General features: G+C 48.5%; 1 protein-coding gene across 1 annotated transcript; it reads left to right on the forward strand.

The window, feature by feature from the left end:
• The first annotated feature begins 10,939 nt into the window (after positions 1–10,939).
• On the forward strand, positions 10,940–25,398 carry LOC119175070 (uncharacterized). Its single transcript, XM_037426278.2, has 3 exons — positions 10,940–11,092; positions 19,598–19,955; positions 20,557–25,398. Exons 1-3 carry the CDS (start codon positions 11,081–11,083, stop codon positions 21,987–21,989), a joined length of 1,803 nt encoding a protein of 600 aa, XP_037282175.1. The 5' UTR covers positions 10,940–11,080; the 3' UTR covers positions 21,990–25,398.
• Positions 25,399–26,806: the final 1,408 nt, after the last annotated feature.

Below are 26,806 nucleotides of genomic sequence, written 5' to 3' on the forward strand. Positions count from 1 at the left end.
AGCATTTTCTCGACCTCCGTCTGTATTACTTGGCGCTCAGCACGTGACACGCAATAAGGGCGTTTGTGAAGTGGACTGGCGTCGCCGGTGTCGATGCGGTGGGTTACGGCACTTGTGCGGCCCAGGGGACGGTCGTCAACGTCAAAGATATCCAGGTAAGAAAATAGAACACCCCGGAGCGCCGCAACTTGGGAAGGTAAGAGGTCACTGGATATCATTTTGTCGAGGAACGCCTTATTTTGCGACGTGATGACAGGTTTCGTCATGGTCTTAGTGTCAGGTGTAAAAGAACAAATTGAACATTCATCAAGGGTGGAAAGATTGGCTAAAGTGATGCCTTGGGGAAGCACTTGGGTCGACGTAGAGAAGTTCAGAACTGGAAGTAGCACCGTGTTGTTAGCAACAACCACTATAGTATGTGGTAGTGCGATGTGGTGCGTAAGAGTCAAATCAATGAGGGAAGCTACCAGATAGTCTCCATCAGGAACGGACGGGAAGGGCGACAGAGGAATGTACATAGCAGCCTGGGGCGGTAGCCGTAGAGACTCCACGGATTGTAGCCGAGTGCGACTTGGAGGAGTGAAATTGGAGCACAAAGGCAATTCGAGTCGTAAGATACCGGTAGAACAATCGATGAGGGCGGAGTGGGCGGTTAAGAAGTCAATTCCAAGGATGAGGTCGTGTGGGCAAGCATCGAGGACTGCGAAGAGAACGGAAGTGTGGTGGCCAGCAACAGTAACGCGGGCAGTGCACATACCAAGCACCGATGTTCGACTTCCGTTGGCAACTCGAACAGTAGAGAACATTGCTGGTGTGAGAACCTTTTTCAGGCGAGATCGAAGTGTAAAACTCATAACAGATACTTGGGCACCAGTGTCAATTAGAGCAGTAACGGCGTGGCCATCAACAAACACCCGAAGTAAATTGCGTCTTGAAATTGTAGCCGGTTGAGGGTTTTCGTTCCGAGTCGTCAACGCAGCGCCACCTCCAGGAGCTGCACTCGTCAGTTTCCCGGGCAATGGGCAGAATAAGCCGGTGACGGAGAGCGGCGGCGTTGAGGGGAGCGTGACGGCCGACCCTGAGGTGACGGCGAGCGGCTGGACCAGTTTCTCTGGGCGACGACGTCAGCGTAGGACGGTTCGGAGCGTGGAATTGAACGGCGAGCTGAAGGGTGCAGAATATGGTCATCCGGAAAACCGGGTTGCGAATAGTGTCCGCGGTCCTGACGGCGATCTACATTACGAAAGCTTGGTCGGAAATACGACCTGTTGCGGCAATGGCGGGAGATGTGCCCAACTCTAGAGCAAGAAAAGCAGATTGGTCGATCATCATGCGTGCGCCACTCAGATGGATTTCGGTAGCGTGGTGGAAACCGAGGAGTCGAAGCTGCCGCAGCGACAAGTGGAGCAGAGTGGTGGTCAGCGTTGTGGACGGGAGTGCTCATGGGCTGCGGCATAAGTCTGGCGGGCTGGGGAACCTGGACGCCCAGGTTAGCAAACTCTTGACGTACGACGGCTTGAATAAGCGAGACTGTTGCCCAGTTGTCTTGCGCAGGGGCTGATAGGAAGCGGGTGCCATGGCTTCCAGTTCCTGGCGAACAATCCTTGCGATATTGGCAGGAGGGGCAAGTGAACGGGGTGCTGCAGAATCCTCGCAAGACGAAGTCGCAGCAGTGTTTGGTAGTCTCGCGATTTGGTGGGTGATTCGCCTGCTTTTAGCTTGCTCAAATCGCCGGCATTCATATATGATGGAGTCGACAGTGGTGCAGTTCTTGCACATTAGTATGTTGAAAGCATCATCAGCAATGCCTTTCAACACGTTGCTGATCTTGTCCGCCTCGGACATGTTTTTGTCCGTCTTCCGGCACAGTGCCAGTACGTCTTGGATGTACGTGACGTACGACTCCGTCGATGATTGAACACGCGACGCGAGTTCCTGCCTGGCTGCCATCTGACGAGCAACTGACCGACCGAACAAATCGCGAAGCTTTTGCTTGCATGTGTCCCAAGCTGGTTAATTCTTCTTCATGCGTCTCATACCAGGCGCGTGCCGTACCACGTAGGTAGAATAGAATATTTGCCAGCATAAGCATTTCGTCCCACCTGTAGTGCTTGCTGACGCGCTCGAATAATGCGAGCCATTCTTCGACGTCCGTGCTGTCCGTCCCGAAAAACGTGCCAGGGTCGAGAAGGTGGGGGGGAATCACAGGTGATGGAGACGGCGCGGATGGCGAGGCCTGAGTGCCAGTTTCAGGCATCGTGGCTGGACAAAGCTGGCGTCCACTGCGGAGTTCCAGAGCCGGGTTGTGTGAAGACCCAGCACCTGCTACCAAAAGATGTTACGGGAAAGATTTATCCACCGAGAGCTGGTCTTGCTAACGGCTTAGAGAGCACCCAGTCAAGCAGGCCAACGGGAGAAGCTTCAGAGTCCAACCCACTACAACCACGTTGTCGTCTTCTTCATTTGGGTGCCAATTCAGCTGTGTCGGTGCGACAGTTCCATACACGTATCAATATCATGAAGTTACCGTGAACGGTGACGAAGGGCCCGCTTGTTTAGTCGTTAAAGAGCACTTTCCAGTCTGAATTCATTTTAAAATGCACAGCATCGGCTATTACTAAAGCAAACACGTCGGCTCTATTTCCGACGCTAGGCCGGACCTGCCCTATTTCGACGGGTCCCGACCAAAAATTGCTCCTGCCACTGCGATCAGAGCTAAAATTTCCAACATGTTGGAAGCTCGCCGCGGCGGGAGCGGACTGCTCTTTTTTTTTCGCTGTGAGCGAATTCACTGCTTGAAAATCGCTACTTTTTGTGTCATGTGAAACGGCCTTAAGCCGTGCATGGAGCACGCTCAAAGGCGTTTCAGGCAGTTTCACAATTGAGGACAATGCGACCACAAAGAACAACGGCTTGGCCTTGAACGTGATCGGGCTTTGTCGCCAGGAAAGGAACGCCTGCGCGCGTAACGTTTCAAGGTAGTGCAAGTGCTTTTGCGATTCGGCCAAGTTACGCACCCGAACCTGAACACCCTGATTAAATACGCCTCACAAAGGTGGATACTTAGACCACCCTTTCTTTACGAAGCCCAGACCTTTTAATGACTTGTGCGATCCTACGTTTCTGACAGCACCACATCGCATTCGCGTACAGGGTTTATCTCAGAAACAGCTTCAAGCACAGGGGTGGCTCCATTGTGGAACACCTACTTTGCACCTTATTATAAAGCTTGTATGCGAATTAAATGAATCGAAACAAGACATGGTGAAATCTTGCTTATTAGTAATGAATTTTTTTTTCTCCGTCTACAAAATCACTTGTGAAAACATCTATAGTTAACATGCGATACCATTGAAGCCTCTGACGACAATAAAGCCTTTCCGTGTTCGCAAGCTTCTTGTATGTTATCGAATTAAAACGACTCTATTGTTATGGGAATCGCTGCGCATTCTCGCAACCGTCTGGGGTTCCTAACGGTCATAAATACAAGATGGTTTTTGCATCCAGCCCACATCTAAATCCGACAGGGAATCAAGCCTGCACCCTCAAGGTGACCAGGTCGATGCCTCCCCTTGTGAAGGCTGGTCGTAATCGGCTGATCGTAGTCACTGTTCGTGATGCAATTGAAAACATACACAAACATGCATTTGCTCGCAAAATGTGCTTGCCTATCTCTGGAATAATCCCGCCAATGGCTGTCAGAATTGTCGGTTGTATCCGGAGCAACGGACGCCATTAGCTTCGTGTTGCGCGTATACGTCTCTCTCATAGGCGTAACAAAAAATATTGGCCTAGCCGGAGGGAACGCCCACCACAGCGGCATTCGGAAGCGATTGAGTTCACCGTGGAGCGTATCGCCGTGCAGGCCTTGACCGGCGGCGAGAAACAATTGCCGTCATTACGCGAAACCGGATTGGCTCCCGCATACTTTGACGCATTGTGCTGCTGATCGGATATAGGCCGTCTTGCTAAATCGCACGGAAGAGGCGCGAATAGTATAGTTCTATGACATTGTGTAGATGTAGCTGCACACCTTCACCCATAATTTCCTAAATTTAAAGATTGTCATTTCAGGATATTTATTTATTTAGCACCGTAACCTGAGCACGTCAACGTCAGAGTGGCGATAGTTATAGCGCGAGAACAATACGACGACACAGAGACAAGGGCATGAAAGACACGAGCGCTCGTGTCTTTCGTGTCCTTCTTGTCTCTGTGTCGTCGTTTTGTTCTCGCGCTATAACTATCGTCATGCCATACCAACTAGCCCAAGCTGCCACACTTCTACGTCAGAGTGACGTCATGAGTTTTACGATCTTACCTCGAATGTAACCATATCCGTTTAATGAAATGTTTACGAACTTGCTATGCTAAGACATTGTGCCCCATAGAAGAAAATGTAAAAATAGACCACAGCATATCCACGGAGTGAATGATGATGAGTGGGGTGAAGCGTCTGTCCGTCCATCCATCCATCCATGCATCCGTCCGTGCGTGCCTTCATCAGACTGTCCGTCTGTTCATCTATGCGTGCGCCTGTCTGCCAGTTTGTCTGGCGACGAGCACGAGCAGCCGCGGCCCTCTGCGCCCGCCGCTCCGCTTCGTCCATGGCCCACCAATGATCCAACACGTGCTGCGACGATGCAGGAAACAGAGAGGCACTAGTTCCCCGTGCACCCAAGCACAGCCCGCGCAGCAGCCAATCGGAGCGCAGCCTAACCCTACGCACGCGTTGCAGCAGGTCAGCGCGTGGCTTTTTGACGAGGCGCCGGGTCCTCTCCCTAGAGAGAGTGAGGGCGCACAACTTCGCGTAGCCACGTGCTTCTCTCTACATAGCTATAGAGAGCAGTGGTTGAGTGACATCTTGTCTCCGGGAAATCCCATGGGAACATGGAAACACACACATATATCAGGAGTTCTTTTTTTCTTCTATAGGAGCCAAATGCACTTTCACTAAAACTGAAAAAAAAAACGCTTGTTTTTTCTACTGACTATATGGTCGGCCCTGCTCAAACATGTTTTTTTCGGTATGTTCTTCTCCCCTAAATATCACAAGTCTATACTGTGGCTAAAATCTACATATCGTCACTATTGAGTCACTATTGAGTGGCTAAAATCTACATATCGTCACTACATATCGTCACTACATATCGTCACATATCGTCACGTGATTCTCTTTCTGCGTTCTCACGGTCTCATGTATTTACGGACAGAGACAAGACAATACCACGATCGCCTTAATGCCCATGTTTGCATGACTTACCGACCATGCGCATTTTACTTGGCCCGCATGCGTCAGCGAACGCCTGTGTGCGCATTTCATAATTTCAGGGTACAACAAACCAAGCTGTACGTATACTCATGCCCTTTTATACGTGCGAGTGCTTGCACAGCTGCTCCTGTCGTGGGTGTTCAGTTACCCCTCTTCCACGCATGCACAAAAGCTCGTCTACGTTGCTTCGAGTCAAGCCACCACACTAGAAGGACTGTTTTTAACAAACGCAGAACAGCCCTTCACCTTTGATCATGGTAGAGAAAATCCGAATCGCACGTTGTCGGACAAATTTTGCCGATTGGAAACTCATCGATTTGACACAATCACCGCCAAGTGCTTCACCATCCTCCAGTAGCCACACACATGGGCAATTCGCAGATTGAACATACGCTCGTTGCCCGCGCACACCGTCAATGTCTCGCCCGATCTAGTCGTCTGCGAGGTACCTCAACTGTGTTTCACGGAAACGTGGATGGACATTGCCGTCGAACTGCCAGGATGCAAGTGCATCAGCCTCGCAAAACAGCAATACCGCCGAGCTGTTGGAGTCGCCATTTACGAACGCTTCAACGGGATAACGCTTTTACCGCGCATTGTTTTATACCAACTGAACTCACTACCTCAGGTGACTTGTGATGATGCATGTGCCATCAAAACATCACATGACTTCGTCGTCGCAGCAGTCTACATCTCACCGGGAACTTCGCAGAACGACATAATTGAGTTCTTGCTCCACAAGTTCAGTGCGGTGAGCCAAGAGGATGTGCCGCGGTGATCGTTACAGAAGACTTCAATGTGAATGTACTTCGATGCGCCAATGAGTGCTTGAGGCGTTTCTCGGTGCCAAACTTGGGCTTCTCCTCCTGCCTGGCGTCACACAACCAAGTACACACAACAATACGTGTGTTAGGAAAGAGGGTTGCGTCACGAGTGCTCTGTGTGCCATTGCCAACATACTTCTCTGACCACAAGGTGGTTGTCGTTGTCATCGAGTGAACTGTGTTTCATTTATATTCACAATGCTTATATCAAATGCTATTTGTGCTGCCTTTATTTCATACACGCCATTAAATGCGTAATTTATTTCGCCATGTGGGTCTTGCATTACTATCAGTGCGAGCACACCCGGAGAAGGGCCTCAGCCCATATAGATGTGCTCTACACATAAACTACCACCAGCGGCGACACACGACGTATAGCCTTTACTACTGCAGCATGCCCTGCCCACGGGAGGCGCTTCTCACCAACGCCGTCACTACGCAGGAGCCTTGTTGTGGTCATCTAATGTGACCGCGCCAAAGAAAACCTGGTTACATAGTGAGCGCATGTGTACTAGAATTATTATTGCCCTTAAATATACTAGCCTTGCTTTGTAAAACATTCGAATATGTTGCTAACGCATTCATTGTTTCGCCCTTTTGGCGAAGCTGTGACTTGTTTTTTAGAAACTGCCTTTTTGAGTTCATGTTAAAACAAGGCATTGCCCCCTTTTTATTATAGTTGTTTGAGAAGTTGAAGATACTTAAGATGGCTTTAGGTTCTCGTGAAATTTAGTGTAATTTTGGTTTCTGCATCTGAAATAAAAAACGACACACACACATTATATATATATATATATATATATATATAATATATATATATATTATATATACATATATTATATATATATTATATATATATATATATACGACCACCCCTTCGAAATTTGGACGACATGGCAGGAAATGAGCAATGCAGTGTATATATATATATATATATATATATATATATATATATATATATATATATATATATATATATATATATATATATATATATACACTGCATTGCTCATTTCCTGCCATGTCGTCCAAATTTCGAAGGGGTGGTCGTCACGATGGCCTGCAACCAATGCGCTAACTCCGCGTCAGCCGGTATCACCTGCTGTGTTCATATTCGCCGGGTGACTACATCAGCTGGCAGCGCGGACGTGACATGCAACTACCACCTCGACACAGTCAAGGTCGTCCACCAGAGTACAGGACAGCTCAACGGGACAGCTCGAGGCGTACACATGGCCCACCACCACGGCACTCCCAGTGCCGCCCTCCAGAGCAGTTGTGAGGACGTTGGAGCAGACAGCAGTGGTAGGACTTCATCGACGTCGCCTTCTCAATCGCTGGTTTGCTTCTCGGTGGGCTATTCAATTATGCCGCGAGGAAAAGTAACGGCTGTACGTGAAACGTGGGCTATTTTGAAATGCTGCCGACCGCAAGTACTATAGCAGTTTCGAAATGTTCACAATGCCATAATTATGCTTCCGCAAATCACCCACTATGCATCCGTGCGCGCGCAGCTGTACGCTTTGTTGATGCTGTTACCGATGCTAATAATTAATTCTGCCTGAGCTCTTTGCGGTACTTACCTACGGAGCAGAAACATGGGGCCTTACAAAAGGGTTCAATTGAGATTGAAGACGACGTAGTGAGCCATGAGAAGGAAAATGATAGGTGAAACCTGAAGAGACAAGAACGGAGCACACTGGGTCAAGGATCAAGCGGATGTTTAGGACATCTCAGTCGAAATCAATAAGAAATGGACAGAGCATGCAGTGCGTATGCGAGATAACCGCTGGACATGAAGGGCAACTGACTGGATTGCAAGATATATTAAAGGCACGACCAGGAGGTGGTCAGATTAGATTAGGAAGTGTGCGGGTATATCGAGGCCGCAGCAAGCACATGACCGGCTTGATTGATGCGACAGGCCTTTGTCATGCAGTGAGCACAGCCAGGCTGATGCCGAGCGTATTGCAATATGTGGCAGTGAGATGTGTTTTAAGCTTCTTCCGCGCAATAATAATTGATTGATTGATTGATATGTGGGGTTTAACGTCCCAAAACCACTCTATGATTATGAGAGACGCCGTAGTGGAGGGCTCCGGATCCGCGCAATAATACGTGACGCAGCACTTCGCATTATGTTCAACACTTGGATAGGTTTTTAGGGGCGAAGCTCCTTAGGGCGTGGGCTGTGCGTCCCCTGTAGCTTGTATGTAGCCACCTCTAGTTTAGTTCTTGCAGTGTTCACTAGATGGCGGTACCGTCTCCTGTATGTAGCCACCTCTCGTTTAGTTCTTGTAGTGTTTACTAGATGGTGGTACTTGTAGCTGATGATGAAAAGATGCAAGATGTTATAAACTAGAAAGCGGTACTTGTAGTTGATGAAAGACGCGAGATCTTATAAAATAGGAATGATGTCACATATGGCGCGTGTCATTGGTTGAAGGCAATCGTTCGATTTAGTGCGGCGACGTACGCTAGGGGGAGCGATGTAATAAAATCGAGTGGGCAAAATGTACAGAGGATTCATGGTTCACCAGGTTTACCTCCGGAGCTTCGCCCACTCATCATCATTCACTTCGTGGATATGGCGGAATTTTTTGTTTGTTTGTTTAAAGAACTGCATGGCGTGGCTTGCCAGCAGAGCACCATGAACGTTACTTGCCAATTACCCCAATGTATGCTAAACTTGAACCACCCAAAGTCATCGACAAACGTGCTATTGGTGAACGTAATGATTCCGGAAATAACTATATCTGCTGAAAAAGTACAAATGAGCCCAATAAACGCAACAAACAACTGGAAAATTTTGCATGTGACTCGATGAAAAAAGACGAAAAAACGCCATGAAGAGCACAGGCGCATCCTTTGGAAATACCCTTTGCGGGGCCTTGCGATGGGACGCCACTGTCCGACCGAACAGCCGGCGCGATCGGGCAAACCGAACATATTTGTTCAACTACACTTACGACCATATCGTCAGCTGCCACATTGAATACGTGATATGCTACTCAATCAAGATAACAAATAATTTCCGGAGCCCTCCACTATGGCGTCTCTCAATCATATGGTGGTTTTGGGACGTTAAACCGCACATATCAATCAATCAAGATAACAAATAAACACAAAGTAATGCGAAGGCGGCATCGCGACTCACCATGACATGGGACACGATCCGCAGTCGTATACTATCCCGCGGAGGAGGCATCCTGCCCGATCGCCACCCCAACGCCAAAAGACTCCCTAACCTTTTCTGTGTGACCACCTAACCTCGTCGCCGGGCGCCACAGTCCTTCACAACCACGCTAACTATAATGATGATGGTGATCGCTGCGCCACCTACCGCTCAGCGGCTGTTAAGCCTAAATGCAGCCTATGCGTGAGATACGCGTGCACCACGAGGCGCAAACGAGCTTCGATAGCACACGCTAGACAGAGGGAAAATATACACCCTCATCAGAGATTAAGGCAAAAGCCTGCGGTGCGTCGCTGCGCGGCCTCTTGAACGGCGAGAGAATGAAGTGATGCGACAAGCCACATAGTCGGGTGCAACTTTACAGGTCCTCCTTGAAAGCGGGTGCCCACGAGTCTCAACCAATGGGCATGCACTCCACAGCGACGTCATGAGCAAGACGGCTGGTGACTCCGCCTACGGAGAAAATAGCAGCGTCATGAGTGAGACTATGTGTTTGATCGCCATGCCTAGGTCATCTGAGTATGTTGTATCGGATGATATATCACCGTAAATGCTGTGGCATCACCACGTGTCGGCATTACGACACATCACACGTCACAGATACTCGAAATTTATGACGTCATAACGACATCATAATGGGATGTCATCAGTTGACATTGTCGCAAGCTTCAAAATGGGCGAATGGGAGGAGGACGCGTTCGACTGATAGCAACGCTGATTGAAGGGCAAAAGTGAGCGTGTTGTTTTCATCGCTTTTTCTCAAACTGTAGAGTGCACCGAAATTGTTGCGTGAGTGGTGACGCCATATTTGTTAAAGTTTTATTTCTACGGACTGTTTTCGGACTAGAGCGATACACAGCGGCTGTTTTTGTGATCGGAATTGACGCTTCACCACGTGGAGTGAGGGCATAGGCCGCGCGTTTTGATTGGTTCGACGCTACAAGTCGCGCATAATATTCACATGGTCCCAGATAGCTACATATTATTCGCTAACAATCATAGGAATAGCCGTTACGTTTCTCTAGACACAAGAGAATTTCTTTTCTTCGTATATGAAAACGAATGCAAAACGACGCTAGGAGCGCTGCACAACGGCCACCAATAAAGTCACAGAGCCAACGCGCGGCGGGGCGCGAGGTGCGCGCGGTTAACGTAGCTGGCAAGGTGGTGATTGGCCTTTGACGTCAGTGGGATGCGAAAAGGAACGTTTTTTTTTTTTTTCTCGTCGTGTGCTGGAGTATTGAAGCTTGAAGGCCTTCTGTTACCGTGCACCGATATCATATTTTTTTTTTTTTGCGTTCATCTCAGTATTCAGCCCTAGACGAACTCCAGCGCAGCAGAATGAAGACTAAAAAGCGTCACAGGGACTCTTTAAGGTAGTTACTGCCTTATTGTGTCTTGGAAGCCTGCTCCCCGACGCTACAAAATGGGCAATATGCGTCTGGGACTCGCTTCGAATCATTTCTTTCGAACGCGGTTGTTCCCGAGAGATTGACGTACGCTATGCATTCGGGGCACACGTTGAACAGCATCTCTGGTGGCATAATCCGCGCCCGCACCAGCGCCGTGCCGAGGTGGGCCTTTCTCTTCCACCGGAACTGGGTCACTCGACGCCGTTCACGAGAGCGTTGCGCTGCTCTCCCCGCGTATATAAGCGCCCATTAGAGGGAAACGTCACACTCCGTCCGACTCCACCGTAAAGACTGTGCTGTGCTTTCCACTTGCCGCGCTGCTGGGATTACACACGTGCAGTGGTGTGCCGACTTTGTTGTCTTCGCTACGATAACCATGCGGATAGTGGTACGTACGCCTATAGCTTCCTTCCGGGTTACGTTGCTTCTTACGGCGTGGCTACATCCTTGTGCAGGGCGGCTCACGTAACCGCTGTTTTGATCGACACTTTCCGTAATGACCAACGGCGCTTTGCAATACAAGGACGCGCTCGGGCAAGCGTCTTTCGGGCATTTCCGCACGCACACAAGGCTCCGATAATTTCTGCTCTGTGAGAAGCTCCCATTTCCGACGGGGTCGAAGTTGCTTAAGGGTGAATTTGTGTGGCTCCTTCCATCTGGACATCGCTCGCATGGCCAGCTTTCACATTACAACATCTTGCAGGCGGTTCAGACAACAGGCCCTATACTTGCTCGACTGTGCATCGGTTCTTTTTTTTTTTATTTCACTGTGGCTGTATGTAGCTGAGGCAGCAACAATATTACCCACCAACGCGTTCTCGGCCAGCCTAATAAAGACCTGGGAACACTGCCGAAGTATAAAAAAATGGCTACGATATGCAGGGTTGAGGCGGCACTTCGGCTGGGCTGGAGTTCACATTTTGAGGCTTTAATCGCAGTGCTTCGTTAAAGACCAAAATTCGATTGCTGCTTATCGCCTCATAGTTTGACGAATTTCAGTGATGAAAGAGCGAATGTATAGTTGCGGCGCGCGTGCAAACGTCCAGTCTGTTCAGCGAGCCGCATCAGATTTCATTGTTTATTTAAAGATACAGGATCTTTCCAACAAGCCAAAGGTCGAAGGCGGGAAGTTTTCACGCGTGAGAAGACATTTATATAGCGTGCGCGGCGAGAGCTTACGAGCGGAGACAGCAATGCCTCCATTTTTCATTCTGGAAGTCTAGATACTGTGGCCTTATCCTCATTTTATCCACAAAAACATAAATATCAAAAACACGCCGTTTACATGTAAAAAAATGCTCGTACGAATAGCAAGCTCTCCAGCCAACTTATAGTCCAACGTATCTAAAGTTGAAATTTAAAAATTGTAAACTGACTCGACGTTTCCGTACCGATTCGGTCCCGTCTTCAGGTTTGACTGCTCGGCCGGCTTCAAAGCTAGCATTTTATTTACAGCGAAATTTAATAAGATCATAACTCGGGTCTCACGCAGCGTCGTGTATATAGTAGCTCGCCGTCGTCCATAACACATCCCGCGAAATTAGACAAAGAGCCTAGTATCAAAGACACAGCGGGGCTCGAACCCGGGTCCACTGGGTGCCAGCCCAGTATTGTACTACTGAGCCACGCCTTAGGCAGGCTTGATGTCGGGGAAACAATTGCGTAAATATGACTTAAAAAGCGTTTTGAAACAGCGAAATAACAAGCAGTCGTCGCACAATGCGAATTGCGTAACGAGTGGGTCGTCCAATGCTCCAAGCCATTACGAAATATTGTTTTTGCTCAGCTATTAACTGTAGCGCATACCCACTTAAGGCATAATTCCCCATCGTTATCGGCCACTGCGTGAACAATTGGCACAAAAATTCCTCGCAATCATTTAGCGGACACCACGCTTCTCAGAAGAATTAAGAGAAATAGCATAACGAATACCGCCATAAAATTTTTATTATTAATGCCATAATGGGCATCAAGCAAGTCTGCTTGCAGCAGTTACGCAATTAGTGTTTAGAAAAGGCTCTGAAAGGCCGCTCTTCTAGCTTTCGCTGTGATTGTGCGGCGCCTTCCGCGCAGGCCTGGCGTTTTTTTAAACCCTAACAATAGAAAACTTGGGCTGTATGTTGGCTGAAGAGTTTATATTATTCGTATGGAATTTCACTCAGCCATACCTGTCGAATATGTTCATATTTGAAAAAAAATGCTTATTTAAATATCGGCAGATTCACATGAGTCACATGTAATCGCTATTAAACAGGGGACTCGGGAACTAAAGCGCGTTTGCTTTCAATTAACAACGTTAGGTTCCCAGAAATTACCCATGAATTATTTTAGCAAATTCACTTGTGCAACACTTGAAAGCGAATACAGCTGCAGTGTGAGAAAGCCAACTTTCGGCTTCACAGGCGCTATTTGCTTCTTTCAAACGAAGGTGCTTTTCTGTCAAACTCGCACATGTTGTTAAAAACATTCTGACTGGCGGCATTATAAGCCAATCAGAGGCAGCTTTCTCGACTAATCATAGACGACTGACAGAGGTATTTAACGCGGTGGAATTCCAAAGTGTCCGGAATAACACCTTGAGTCGCGCAAATTTGTCTGCACAGACTGCTGCTCAACCGCAGACAGTCCATCATTAGTCTATTTCATTTTTCACAATGCACGCATATAGTTTTCTAAAATTAACTAGGTGGGACTCTGGCGCTGCGATCATTCAGCGACCATGGTAGGTAGTACACAGATTTGCCTAGTCTTCGTACTTGCGGGCCTGGAATCACACTTGTGGCTTCGTTTATTGCTGTGTTTCGTTTGTTTTTTTTTTTTTTGAAGAAAATGAGAAATTATTTTTAACTTCGTGACTCAATTTGAAATGGTAAGCCTAAAAGGTTAAGGCAGTGAAGTCTTCAATATTTGCCGATTGTCGTTTCGTGGCAAAGCAAGCTCAAGCTACGCGAGGCCAACGAAAGCCAGAAGTACGAAAATGAGACAAATCTGTGTGCTATGTATACCCATCACTCCCATGCTCGCTGAAGCACCGTGCGTTGCAGCTGTCACAGACACTAGCGCCAGAGTTCCCTCTAGTGTACTTATAGGAAAGTGATCGCATGCATGAGGTCAAAAACACGCCAGCGAGGAAAAAAGAACAGCTTTCGAATGCGTTTCTAAATTTATTGAAACGCTAGCATAAATAGAACGACACCCCGTGTTTCGAGAGACCATGCGAAATTAAAGAATAAGTAGAAAGATGTCATCTCTAATGAACTGTTTTAGTGACTCTCTTCTAGATTCCCAAGTCACGTTGCTCTCTGTTGCCTATTAATGAGAACCAACAGCCAACAATGCCCGGGAAGGGCTGATATTAAAAGTAAATGTAATGCGAATGAAGAAAAGTGCATGAAAAAATAACATGCCACAGACAGGAGCCAAACCTGCGACCTTCGAATGACACGTTCGATGCTCTTCCATTGAGCTACGGCGGCCGTCATCCCTCCGTCCACTTTATAGGATATATATGTACATTTAAACATAGGAGATTCCGTCAGTGCCACCTGTTGCCATTACAGCGAGTGATGCATGTTTGGCGACACGTGATGTTACTACGAGATGGCAGCAGACCAATATTCCATCGCATATCACCTCAAGGCATTGCAGGTCTGGATGAAGGAAAGGAGTGCACACTGAGGGACTCAGAGCATCGAACGCGTTACTCAAAGGTCGCAGGTTCGGATCCTGCAAGTTAGCTTTTCGTCCACTTTTTCTTCACATTCGAATAAAACATATTTCTAATAACAACCCATCCCTGGCATTATAGTTCTCATTTATATTGTGCCATACAAATAGAAGGAGCCCTTGACGTTCCTTCTGCTGGGGAATTATGCACCGCTGCCTCTGCAGCGCGATGACGGCCATTTCGGTGCATAGCACAAGTATCTCGACATTGCTTTTTTTTTTCTCAACTTTTTGCGTAGTAACGTTGGAACATCGGGAAACCTACACGCGATGATAAAGCACTCCCTCCTCCGACCGCCGACATTACGTAGCTCCGTGGAAGCTCTCATTACTCACTGTATTACGCAATACATACAGCTGTAAGTTACCATCTGTAAATAATACTCCGTGCATTAATTTAAAGCGAATTAGCTTCTGCATAACTGGCTGAGCAAGATTAGCGCTAGCCCCACCGCGATGGTCTAGTGGCTAAGGTACTCGGCTGCTGACCTGCAGGTCGCGTGATCGAATCACGACTGCGAAAATGTTGTAAACCCGTGTGCTTAGATTCGGGTGCACGTTAAAGAACCCCAGGTGGTCGAAATTTCCGCAGCCCTCCACTACGGCGTATCTCATGATCATACGGTGGCTTTGTGAAATTAAACCGCACAAATCGATCGAAAATTAGCGCTAAATAAAGACCGACCAGAAAGATAGCGCGTGCTGTTCCTTCACACATCCACGCACTTTTGACGCATGCGCACAAACGAGTAAATCGACACGACCACGTGCATGAATTCAAGTTCAGTGTCCAGCAAAGCGATGGTCGCTGCACTCATGCAACCATCCCTGTTCTCGTATATAGTCGTTTTTGCAGAAAGTGAAGCACGAAGGCTTAGAAAAGAGGTTCAACGACCTAAGGCGGGACCTCAGGTGATGCATTATTTACACAAAGTGCCTCACAACCTTAAAGATGGTATAAGCCGTCAGGATATTTTTCTTGTATTTCCTGCAGCCAGCAAGCTTTCTCAGCTGCGTCCTTGCGTTAGTGGCGTAAGCAGACGAAGATGCCGTACTAGGTGCCATGCTCAAATGGATGCTTTATGCATTCCTGTATACAAATGTATATCGGCCAAACTGAATGTTGTATGAATCACTGATTAAGGCAACGTGCTCAAAGCATAAACAAGGGCGCACATGGACACAATCATTCCGAGGGTTCTTCAAAACTTGCTTTGAAAGCTTACCTGAAAAAAAAATGACGCAGACCCATTACGTGACCACTCATGATAAAGCGATGCAGTGTGCATTAGATTATGAATCATGGCCTTATGTTCAGTTCTTGTTAACCTTTTGCTCTGTAGTATGCTTTGATTGGTGAGTGGTTAAATGTTGATGTTTTTACGGCGTTATGGCCTTTTGTTTGTTCTGGTTATCAGCGTATTTTTAATCTTCTTGTTGTTCACAAACGTTTCGTTTTGTTCTCCTGTTGCTGGCATTGCCGCTTTGCTGTGTTTATGGTATTGCGGCCTCCCATTATGTACTGGTTAATAGTCTTAGATATTGTTCTTGTTAACCTTTTGTTCTGTCATAAGCTTTGATTGATAGTTAAATGTCGCTGTTCTTACGGTGCTGTGAGCCTTTATTTTAAAACCATATGCGTGCTACGTACGCTTTATAAACGGTATTTCGTACAGATGGTTCGCACTCGATCGCGCTTCGACGATGGACTTAAGGCGGGGCGAGCCTTCACGACAACGGTCGGGCGTTGTGCAATCCTATTTATTGCATCACCCCTAAAACGAATATTCGCATAAGTGAACCACCTAGCACTTTTCCGAACCCCAAACTTGAGTTTATTCGCAACTTCCTCCGTTGTGGACTCGGTGATCTATTCATGTATGCACATGCGTGCATACGTGTGATACCTTTCCCCCCTAAAAAGCGCGCGTTGTCGCACTCTTTATTGTGTTCACCGGTATTCACTTTGCGTGAAATATGCCTCAGTTATCAGATGTAAATACATTTTCAAAACTGAAAGGCAAGTCCAAAATTCCTTCATAGGTTGACAGGGAGAGAAAAAAGCATTCATGATTGTTTACTACGCACGCACACATACGACTCCCGCAGTCTGAGAGCGAAAATGATGCATTAACCCGCGTTTTAGCATCGCGTGGGAACTGTGCCAGAAGGCTTTGTCCTTACAGAATTTGGGGCACCGCCACGACTCGCTAAATGGCCACGCCTATCGCCACGTAAGGCGACTTGAATCCACTTGTCTTGCCTTGTTTTCTCTTTGGCTGTTTCGAACGCAGCGCACTCATGCGTGAGCCGTGCTCGGTTTGCGCAAACAGGAGCGCGCCAGGAGAAAGGCTGCAGACAGCGAGGCTTGAACGGGCCCGTCGATTGAACCGGCGAAACCGAATCCAATCGGCGTTCAGATGTGAATGATAAATGCGGAAACTGTCGTTGGACGAAACGCGTGACTGATTCTGAAAGCGCCGTTTGCTTCCGCTTTGCTGCTTTCTGTGTGTCTTTTAAAACAGCCGACCTGTCGAAGCTCGGCCAACTCCACCTTGACAAGAAGCCGACTACATACCCGCGCGTTGCCCAGAAACCGCCTAGCACAGCAGCACTATAGACGACGCTTTAAGAGACCACGTGACTGAAATCACGTAACAGCTAGTCACTTGACATGTTCCCGCCAAAACACTTGAAAGCATTTTGTATCTCTAGCAAAAGATTGGTTGTCACGATGTTGATAACGCCCGGCACGCTTTGCCCGAGTCAGCGGGATATACACATGAAGGCACCAAGGTGTGACAACAAAACACAACCTTCATTACACACACACACACACACATGCCCCGCCGCGGTGGTCTAGTGGCTAAGGTACTCGGCTGCTGACCCGCAGGTCGCGGGTTCGATACCCGGCTGCGGCGGCTGCATTTCCGATGGAGGCGGAAATGTTGTAGGCCCGTGTGCTCAGATTTGGGCGCACGTTAAAGAACCCCAGGTGGTCGAAATTTCCGGAGCCCTCCACTACGGCGTCTCTCATAATCATATGGTGGTTTTGGGACGTTGAACCCCACAAATCAATCAATCAATCAATCAACGCACACACACACATAGAGAGAGATATATATATATAAATGGGTACAAACAGAAGGACGAATAACTATAGACCTCTAAACAAAATAACCTCTCCTATCACGGCCAAGTTCCACGTGAAGTCCCCAGTACCCGCTCGGCAGCTCAACTGGACGCACCATACCCGTCCACTTATGATGACTAACCATCGCGCTCACATTCAACCGTCGCTAACAGCGTACGGCGGTACTGGCGTCCCTGCTGGCGTACCAAGGCTCCACGTAAACGAGGCGAAGCGCGCAGACGTCGTTTCCATGCGGCGCTGGCACTCGTGCACTCCGGGAACATTCGAGGTACTTCTGGTCCGTGCGACGTTGGCGTGGCGGACGGTTGTCCGCAAGCCCGGGCTCGTTCAGGGTCGGTGGCATGAGCGCTAACTTTTCCCTGCCGCTCGCTGCACCACCATATAAATGAACGACCGGAGCACGAAGACGGTAGCATAGTCTTTTACAACTTCGAGTGCACTATTACCTATCTCGAAGCGCTGCTCCTTGCCGAGGTTGTTGTACATTACTTTCGTTTTCTGCAGATTAATTTTAAGACCCACCTTTCTGCTCTCCTTGTCTAACTCCGTAATCATGAGTTGCAATTCGTCCCCTGAGTTACTCAGCAATGCAATGTCATCGGCGAAGCGCAGGTTACTAAGGTATTCTCCATTGACTCTTATCCCTAACTGTTCCCATTCTAGGCTTCTGAAAACCTCCTGTAAGCACGCGGTAAATAGCATTGGGGAAATTGTGTCCCCCTGCCTTACACTCTTCTTGATTGGTATTCTGTTGCTTTCTTTATGAAGCACTATGGTAGCAGTTGATCCCCTGTAGATTTCTTCCAGAATGTTTATATATACTTCATCTACGCCCTGATTCCGCAGTGCTTGCATGACGGCTGATATTTCTACTGAATCAAACGCCTTCTCGTAATCCATGAAGGATATGTACAGTGGTTGGTTATATTCTGAGCATTTCTCTATTACCTGATTGATAGTATGAATGTGGTCGATTGTTGAGTAGCCTGTTCGAAATCCTGCTTGTTCCTTTGGTTGATTGAATTATAATGTTTTCTTCACTCTGTTAGCAATTACCTTTGCAAATAGCTTGTATACTACAGAGAGCAAGCTAATCGGCCTGTAAATCTTCAAGTCCTGGTCATCTGCTTTCTTATGTATTAAGATGATGTTAGCGTTCTTCCAAGACTCCGGTATATATATATATATATATATATATATATATATATATATATATATATATATATATATATATATATATATATATATATATATATATAATTAATGTAGATTAACTTTGTCTTTGCATACCTACATTTGCATTTAGTTGTAGTAGTATTCGCCTAACATTGTCTCTTCATATTTGTTGTAATGTTTATTATATCATGTCATTTTGTTTGACTTTGTTTTTATGTTATTTTATGCACCCTATTTTCGTGATGACGTCACCACATAGTGATGTTTTGTGAAATTTAGGGTAAAATCAACGTAACAAAATGAAAGTAGAGAACAAGTTAAGGAGCACGCAATCGAAAGAAGAAGGGAAACGGAGAGGCGAGCAAGTTGGTATCTGACTCATTACGGCTTAAATGTAGTGAGAAAAAGACAAGGACAAGAAAGTGTACACAATAAGCGTTTTGGTGTACACTTTTAACGGTTGGAGGTCAGGGGACTCTAGTTGTCATCAAAGCGAAAGAAATGGCCATGCGGTGCATACAGCTGGTGATCAGTTAGAGCAACGGAACAGATACGCGGAGTGAGTATCGAACAGGCAGACGGCGTGATCAGCGCGTTCGTCCTGCAGTGAGCTTGACTAGAAGAGCTCGCAATAACCAACGACGGGTGCAGTTGAAGGGGTTCTCATCGTCCCCGAAATTTTTTGTGCTTTTCTGTGAAGTACTTACAGGTCTTCCCATCGGCCATCAGTTGCCAAGGTTGGCCGTTCTGTACACGTTAAATAAAAGGTTATGGGTACGACCCGGTGTATAACGGTGCTTGGTGCATACAAAACATTGTTGCTTCTGCTTGTTGCAGTTCGTGTTGGCGCTAATGCTGGGCGCCGCGTCGGCCGGCAAGGACGATGCGGACGACGACAGCTTTTCGATCGGCCTGGGTGTGCTGTCGCCCTCGTACCGCCAGAAGATTGGCCCCGATGGAAACACCAAGGTGGACTTCAACCAGGAGAAGGACGGCTTCTCCTTCTCTGTGAGCAGCGGCGAGCCCAACGCCAAGACGGCATCGGGTGCAGTAAAGCCCTACTCGCACATTACCTTCAGCCAGCAGTTCCAGGACCCGGCCGCCGCCAAAAAGCACGCCTCGGCCGGGGGCGCCGAGCTGCAGCAAGTGGCTCAGCACCAGCCCGCGCAATACGCGGGACAGCAAGGACCCTACGGTACGTCATTCCGAGCTCCCAAATAAGTGGATCCGAATATAACGCGCATGAAAAGAGCTACGCCTTCATCCATACGAAATAACTCGCCGAGAGGCTATGCTGCGATTACAGATCGTGTGGTGCAACTAAGCTGTAGTATTTCTACAATGAACACTGGGCGGCAAGCATTGTAATTTTAGTGTATACATATCCCAATTTCGCATTATGTCGTTCATTTCGTTAGATTACTACTGAATCAAAACAATAATGTTGACCATTTTGCCAATAAACACGCCAAAATATTAAGCACTTTTGAAGCAGTTTCTGTGCTAACATATGCTAAAAAATTAGTTTATCTACAGCCCATAATGCTCAAAGAAGGGCTAAAGTATTTCGAAATGTCATTACAGAGCTGAAGGAGGCCAAAAGCAACACAGGAAATAGTGGTGTAGGTAGCCCCATCATGTCCTCGTGTCATCCACACGGTGGTCTTGGAAGTGTAAGGTGCCTCGTATGCAGTTAAGCCGGCGCGACAAAAGCGAACGTGCTCAATCAACGCCAGTGCACAAAGACTGCATGTTTAAGTCTCGGCAGCAGTTCATGCGTTCTACCTTCCCTGCAGGAACTCAAGCCGGTAACCTTGGAGCAGCCCAGTACGCCAGAGGTGCACCTCAGTACGCTAGTGGGGCGCCGTCATACGCTGGAGGTGCACCACAGTACGCCGGTGGAGCGCTGCCATACGCCGGAGGTGCCCCGCAGTACGCCGGTGGAGCGCCGCAGTACGCCGGTGGAGCGCCGCAGTACGCCGGTGGAGCTGCCCAGTACGCGGGAGCCGGAGGCCTGGCACAATACGGAGGAGCACCAACTCCGGCTGTCCAGTACGCGGCAGCCCCACAGTCCACCGGTTACGGAGGAGGCAACTCACTGGCTTCATTTGGCGGTGCTGGGTACGGCGGTGCAGCTCAAACGCTCGGTGGGGTACTCAACTCCGACCAGAACGCGGCCCTGGCGGCCGTGCAGCAAGTGCTGAACGCGGAACGACAGCGGCAACACACCGCTCCCCAGGCGCAGGCGTACACGGCGCCTCAAGCTCAGGCGTACGCTGCACCACAAGCCCAAGCGTATGCAGCACCTCAAGCCCAAGGATACGCAGCGCCACAGGCCCAGGCGTACGCCGCGCCTCAGGCCCAGGCATATGGTGCGCCGCAGGGCTTCTCTCTGCCCCAGCATCTCTTCGCGGCGGCACCACAGCCGTCTTACGCTACGCCTCAACAGTCGTACGGAGCTCAACAGCAGCAACAGCCGACCTACAGCGCTGGAGTGCACGGTAGCGGGCAGGCCTTGGCTTTCGCTTACGGTGGCGGAGGGGCCCCTGGCGCTGCAGCTGGCTACGCGGGAGGATATCAGCCACATGGCGGATACGCTGGCGGGCCTGTGGCCGCCGATACAGGTTCAGATCCTAAGTACGGTGCTCAAATCTTTGGTCCGGCACAAGTGTACGTTCCTCCTCCAGGGGCAGCTGGCCAGGGTTACGGCGCTGGTGCCGCTACTCAGGGCGGCTACAACGGCGGCTCGGCGGCAGCGAGTTACAACGGCGGAGGAGCGGCGAACGCTCATCAGGGTGTCGCACTGCAGACGGGCCCCGGAGGAGTCATCACCGGCGCTGCGCTCCAAGGATACGGGGGCAGTTCAGCCGGGGCTGGCCTGCAGGCCTACGGCGGCGGGTCAAGCGCTGGCGGAGCACTGCAAGGCTACGGCGCGGCTTTCCAAGGCTACGGCGCAGGATCTTCGGGAGCCCAAGGAGTCACATACAGCCCCAGCGCGGCTTACGGCGGCGCACAGCTGGCCGGGCAGGGAGCGCCCGGCGTTCACTACGCCTCCGGTTCGACGCTCAGGCTACAGGCGGCTCCGTACGCGGCTGCCCTAACGGCCGGTCAAGACGCACGCTCAGCAGGCGGATACACTGCCAGGCCTGGAGGGTACGGCGCCGCTTCGTCCGCACAGGTTACGGCGTACGGACCTCCGGCCCAGTCTGGCTACAAGCACAAAAAATGAAGCCCTTCTTGATAGCATTTTTTAATGGAAGCTGCGAGAGAAATGCAATAGGACGATTTCAACTGCCGCTCGCTCATGCCGGCGTCAAGGCCAAAGCGACGATTCTGTATTTATTTTGTTCGCGTCGCGCTGTTTGTAGTTGCGACCGTTCGATACTTTCGCTTTTTCACGCAGCGTGGGCCCTGTTAAGAGCTTTCATTGTTGTTATTGTTGTTGCTGCTGTTGTTGTTGTCTTGTTAACAAAATTTGTCACTTGCAAAATGAAACGCCCGTCAGGCCGGTGTTACCTTGAGGCTCTGACTAGGAGTGTCACCCCACGACAGAACACTCCCAACACAGTGGACACCACTGTTTGGCCCATCAAGCAGCCTAAACTGGGCTGCGTCGCGGTGTATATACATCTGGCCAAGTTCTGTGCATGGAACCTCGGGGGCTATACCTTAACATTTCGTAAGTTTCCCCTTCGTCACGAACTATGAATACTCAACATTTCTGCCGTAAATATTGAGTGGACGTCAAGATCCGACCGCTCATATATTTGTATATCTTCCACCGAGTCTTTTACCCGATGAACAAGCTGTCATGACATCGTGCACTGCAATGATCATGTGGCCATATCCCTGACAAGCTTCAATGTCGCATTCGCTTCGGCGCCTCATTTACAAATGCACACTCTAATATCACCCACGGACTGGCAGTGAGACCACGTTGGAGATTATAAAAAGTACAAGGTACTTTGATGCTATTTTGCTATGGTGTATAGCTTGAAGTCAAAGTCATTTATTATTCTTACACTATAAATTTTTTTACAGAAAGAACAAGGGTCCCATAGTCGAAGACTGCATCGGGGCCCTCGTATTTATTCTACATTTACTCTCGCTGCGAAATCTCGGAGCAGCGTTTGTTTCCAGTGATCTAATGCGTAACGTTGATCATTTCATTGCTTGTTTCACTACTTGTTGTGCGCCAAACCTATGGAGATTGACCAGTATGCTGTTTTTAACGGCTTAGGAAAGCATACTTTGCACTGAATATCATTGCACTGAATATCACTGAATATCAGCATACTGGTCAGATTGACCAGTATGCTGAGGTGGACACGGGACGAACATGAACGCACATGGCGACGCTTGTCCCGTGTGTCAGTGTTTACCTTTTACCAAAGTCATGCTAGCCTGTATTTGTAAGAATGAACGCACTAGCCCAGCACCGAATTTCGTTATGCCTTATTGATGATGGACAGCAGGCGCGTAGCCAGAATTTTTTTCGGGGGTGGGGGGCACCACCTTGATTTCGGGAGGGGCACCCTCTTAAAACGGCCTTTTTCACTCTCTATGCCATGGCACAAAAAATTCTGGTAGGGGGGTGGGCACGTGCCTGGTGTTCTACCTCCTGGCTACGCGCTTGATGGACACGATGGACACAATCTTCCAGGGCAAATCCCGCAGAATAAAAAGCAAGCATACAAGCGCCGCTTGATATCTCTGCATCTTAGCTCTCCTCCTTCTCTCTTTGGTATGGCTCAACCTGAGCATCGTTATGCCTTTTTGAGTAACTATACGACTATATTATTTGCCATAATAGTTAGATGCGTACTTTCTCATTTCCTCGAACACCTTAGACTTCATTTGAATTTTACAAATGAATCAGCTAAGTTTGCTCCACCCTTCCCACGCTCGTTTACACTTTTTGTGCTTGCCGCGGACATATTGAGTGGACTCCGCTAATCTTCAGCCGAAGCTATGGAACCTGCACTGCAGTAGGAATAAAGCTCGGATCCCTGTTTTCGAGCACGAGCCTCTACGTAATAGGTCTCAAACGAACGAGGACGATCCTTTCGGCCTGTATGAATAAAAGTTTCTATCTCTCTCTCTGCGTAATAAGTTCAAGTTCGGAAGGACGCGTGATCAAAGCAGCCGTTCTCACAATATCACTAAGTTATACACCAAGCCCGCGGATCTTTCACTTGCAGTGACTCTACCCAGATATGACTATCACCGAAGTACGCCTTCAACCCGCCTATGGTCCGTATGGGCGGGTTGAAGGAACTTGGCGGTCGAGTTTTTAGTGGCCCGCGGTTGCCCAAGCCGATCTTGCTCGCCGCAAGAGCACTGCCTCCCTCTCCGATATAATCGAATTTTCAAGCTTCCTCCGCTTCGTGAGACATTACTCACGCATATATGAGATACGGTGAAAGCCTTCTTTAAATCAATACGTTAGCTAGAATTTTGCTCGAACCTCCGGAACAGCGGTGCTGGTCCTTACTGCAAGGCTGAATTTCATGACCGAGACCCGGCAGACGATGGAGACCCTTGCATCAGACACTAATTACCCACCTGATAGGCTCCGGTCCCGCCCTATGAGTTGCGTTTGGCATACAGACCGCGCGTATCGAGGAGAAAACCTTACCAAACGTGAAAACTGGCTGCCGTTTTTCGATCGGCGTAGTCAACGCGCGTGACGCAAAAAATCACGCGATGGCGGCGCCATAAAACGTCACCACATAGCGTCACAGATTTCCATAGTTCATGACAGCGCCATAACATGAAGTCACATAGTGACGTCACCATCCTCGCTCGGTCATAGGTGGGTCGATCGTGGTGGCATCCCGAAACCAGCCGAGGTGTTTCCAATCCTGCAGAGGTTGATATTGGCAGAGCAGAAGACGAAATCGTCTTCTTGTGGGACCCTCCTATGCAACAGTTTCCGCCAACTTATCAGCGTCCGTGGTCATCTGGTTCTGAGTCGCCATCTGCCCCCGTTATATGTCTAGTTTCGTTTCACAAGGTACTCGGCCGACAAAAACCAAGTGCGCTTCGGACAACGTTGCTCAGAACGGCAAAGTGATTATTACAGTTTATCGCGCGACTGATAACACCCCGATGCGAGGCACAACACAGTAGCGTTGTTTGGTGCAAAGGGTGCACCGATCGTCGCGGCACCTTTCTGTATTCGGGTGACCGGCTTGGTTACTTTCGTCGTTGAATTCGTTGAACATGTCTGCTTCAGCTTCTGTATACCATGGAGGAAGGAAAGCTAAGGAGAGGCCCTCAAAATGCGGACTGCAGAGCGAAACGTGCCGCGGAAGTCTCGTGCTTTTGCAGGGGGGGTTGTGGGAATGGGTGGGCCCGCCGGCGTCTCGTGTTTTCTGCGTCACCACTCCATGCCGGCTGGAGTTGTGAATGTGCATTTTTATGCTGCTGTTACACTTCAAAGATGACACAATGTGTTAGAAGCCTACAGTGAGCGTTGGAGTTCATGGTTTAGTTTATATCGCTTGAGGTCACAAAATGTGATGTAACAGCCTGTCCACAGTTTATTCCTTCCTCCATGACTTTACTGTCTTTCCCTTGACGCCATTGCGACAGGTGCGTTTCAATAAACAGGCATGGAAAGTGCTATATTTCCACGTGTGCTGCTGGCATCGATACCTTAGGACAGCTTAATCACCCCAATGGCTCGTGGTCGTGTGCTCTTTTGAGTGCCATCGCGCGCATTCAGTCAGAGACGGAGTAAGAAAGATGACACATAAGCTGCCTGATATTTCTAGAACGGTTGGCACGTGAAAACGTAGATCTGTTTGTGCGCCAACGCAAATGTGAAGAGAACTAAGCGAAAATGACAGGTGATAAACAAGACACTCCGTTTACATCAACGGCAATTTAAAAAGTAAGCAAATTATGAGAAAAGCAACACCTCGTTTACACTGAAGAATTTCTGGTCAGCGACAAGTTTGCCGGCCCGATGCGTATGAGTGCGAAAGCACTTGAAGCGATAAAAAAAAACAAGAAGACAAATCAGTGCACAGACACGTACGATGGCTCATATGTCACAGCAGTGAGGCTGGGATAGCCGATTGCAGGAAATATATTTGAAAATTGCCACAATTCGAGAATACACTGGGCCGTAGAGACCAGATCAGTGGAGAACGCGCTTATAGCTGATGCTGAGATCCTTCATCTCGACTCTCGAATAGCGTACTTGCGACACCGAATGAGGTTCCTGGTATTAGATGTTGGAATACACGGTGCGTGTTATTCAACGCAATCTTCAGATACCACGCACCAAACATGTCGGAAGGTCTGACAGAATTGATTGATTGATTGATATATGGAGTTTGACGTCCCAAAACCACCACATGAGAGACGCCGTAGTGGAGGGCTCCGGAAATTTCGACCACCTGGGGTTCTTTAACGTGCACCCAAATCTGAGCACACGGGCCTACAACATTTCCGCCTCCATCGGAAATGCAGCCGCCGCAGCCGGGATTTGATCCCACGATCTGCGGGTGGTCTGACAGATGTACCACCGGGTAAAATCACTCTTGCGAAGGTGCACACATCACACCGATTTCGCATCGAACTACATAAAATGAACGCCACTCAGAATTTTAATTTGCATGATCATCCGCGAGTATGTACCAAAAGGTAAGTCTACACAGATTGGTCTATTTCGGCTATAACGCAAAATGAGGCGTCAACAAACGTCCATTCACAGTATCAGTGTTAGGAAAGACACGATGCAAGGTGTTGCAACGCTGTCAACTGCAACAACGAAAGAACCAATTGACCGTCACGGGACCACGACAGAGTTCTGGATTCTCAATCACCTTTACTGCAACAACACGGATAGCCAAGTTCAAAAAAACTTGCTCACTGTGAGGGGCAATCAAGTTGTTGTGGCGTATGTGGACCCACATGGAATTCCACTAGCCACGACTTTGTCCTGGTACCTATATATGATGTCTGGTTCCACATAAAAGTGTTCATATAAGCCCAATAAGTAGATTATGATTACGCGCCAGTAGAAATCTTCTG

The sequence above is a fragment of the Rhipicephalus microplus genome, chromosome 5 (genome assembly GCF_043290135.1).
Source record: "Rhipicephalus microplus isolate Deutch F79 chromosome 5, USDA_Rmic, whole genome shotgun sequence".
In the NCBI taxonomy this organism is placed as follows: Eukaryota; Metazoa; Arthropoda; class Arachnida; order Ixodida; family Ixodidae; genus Rhipicephalus; species Rhipicephalus microplus.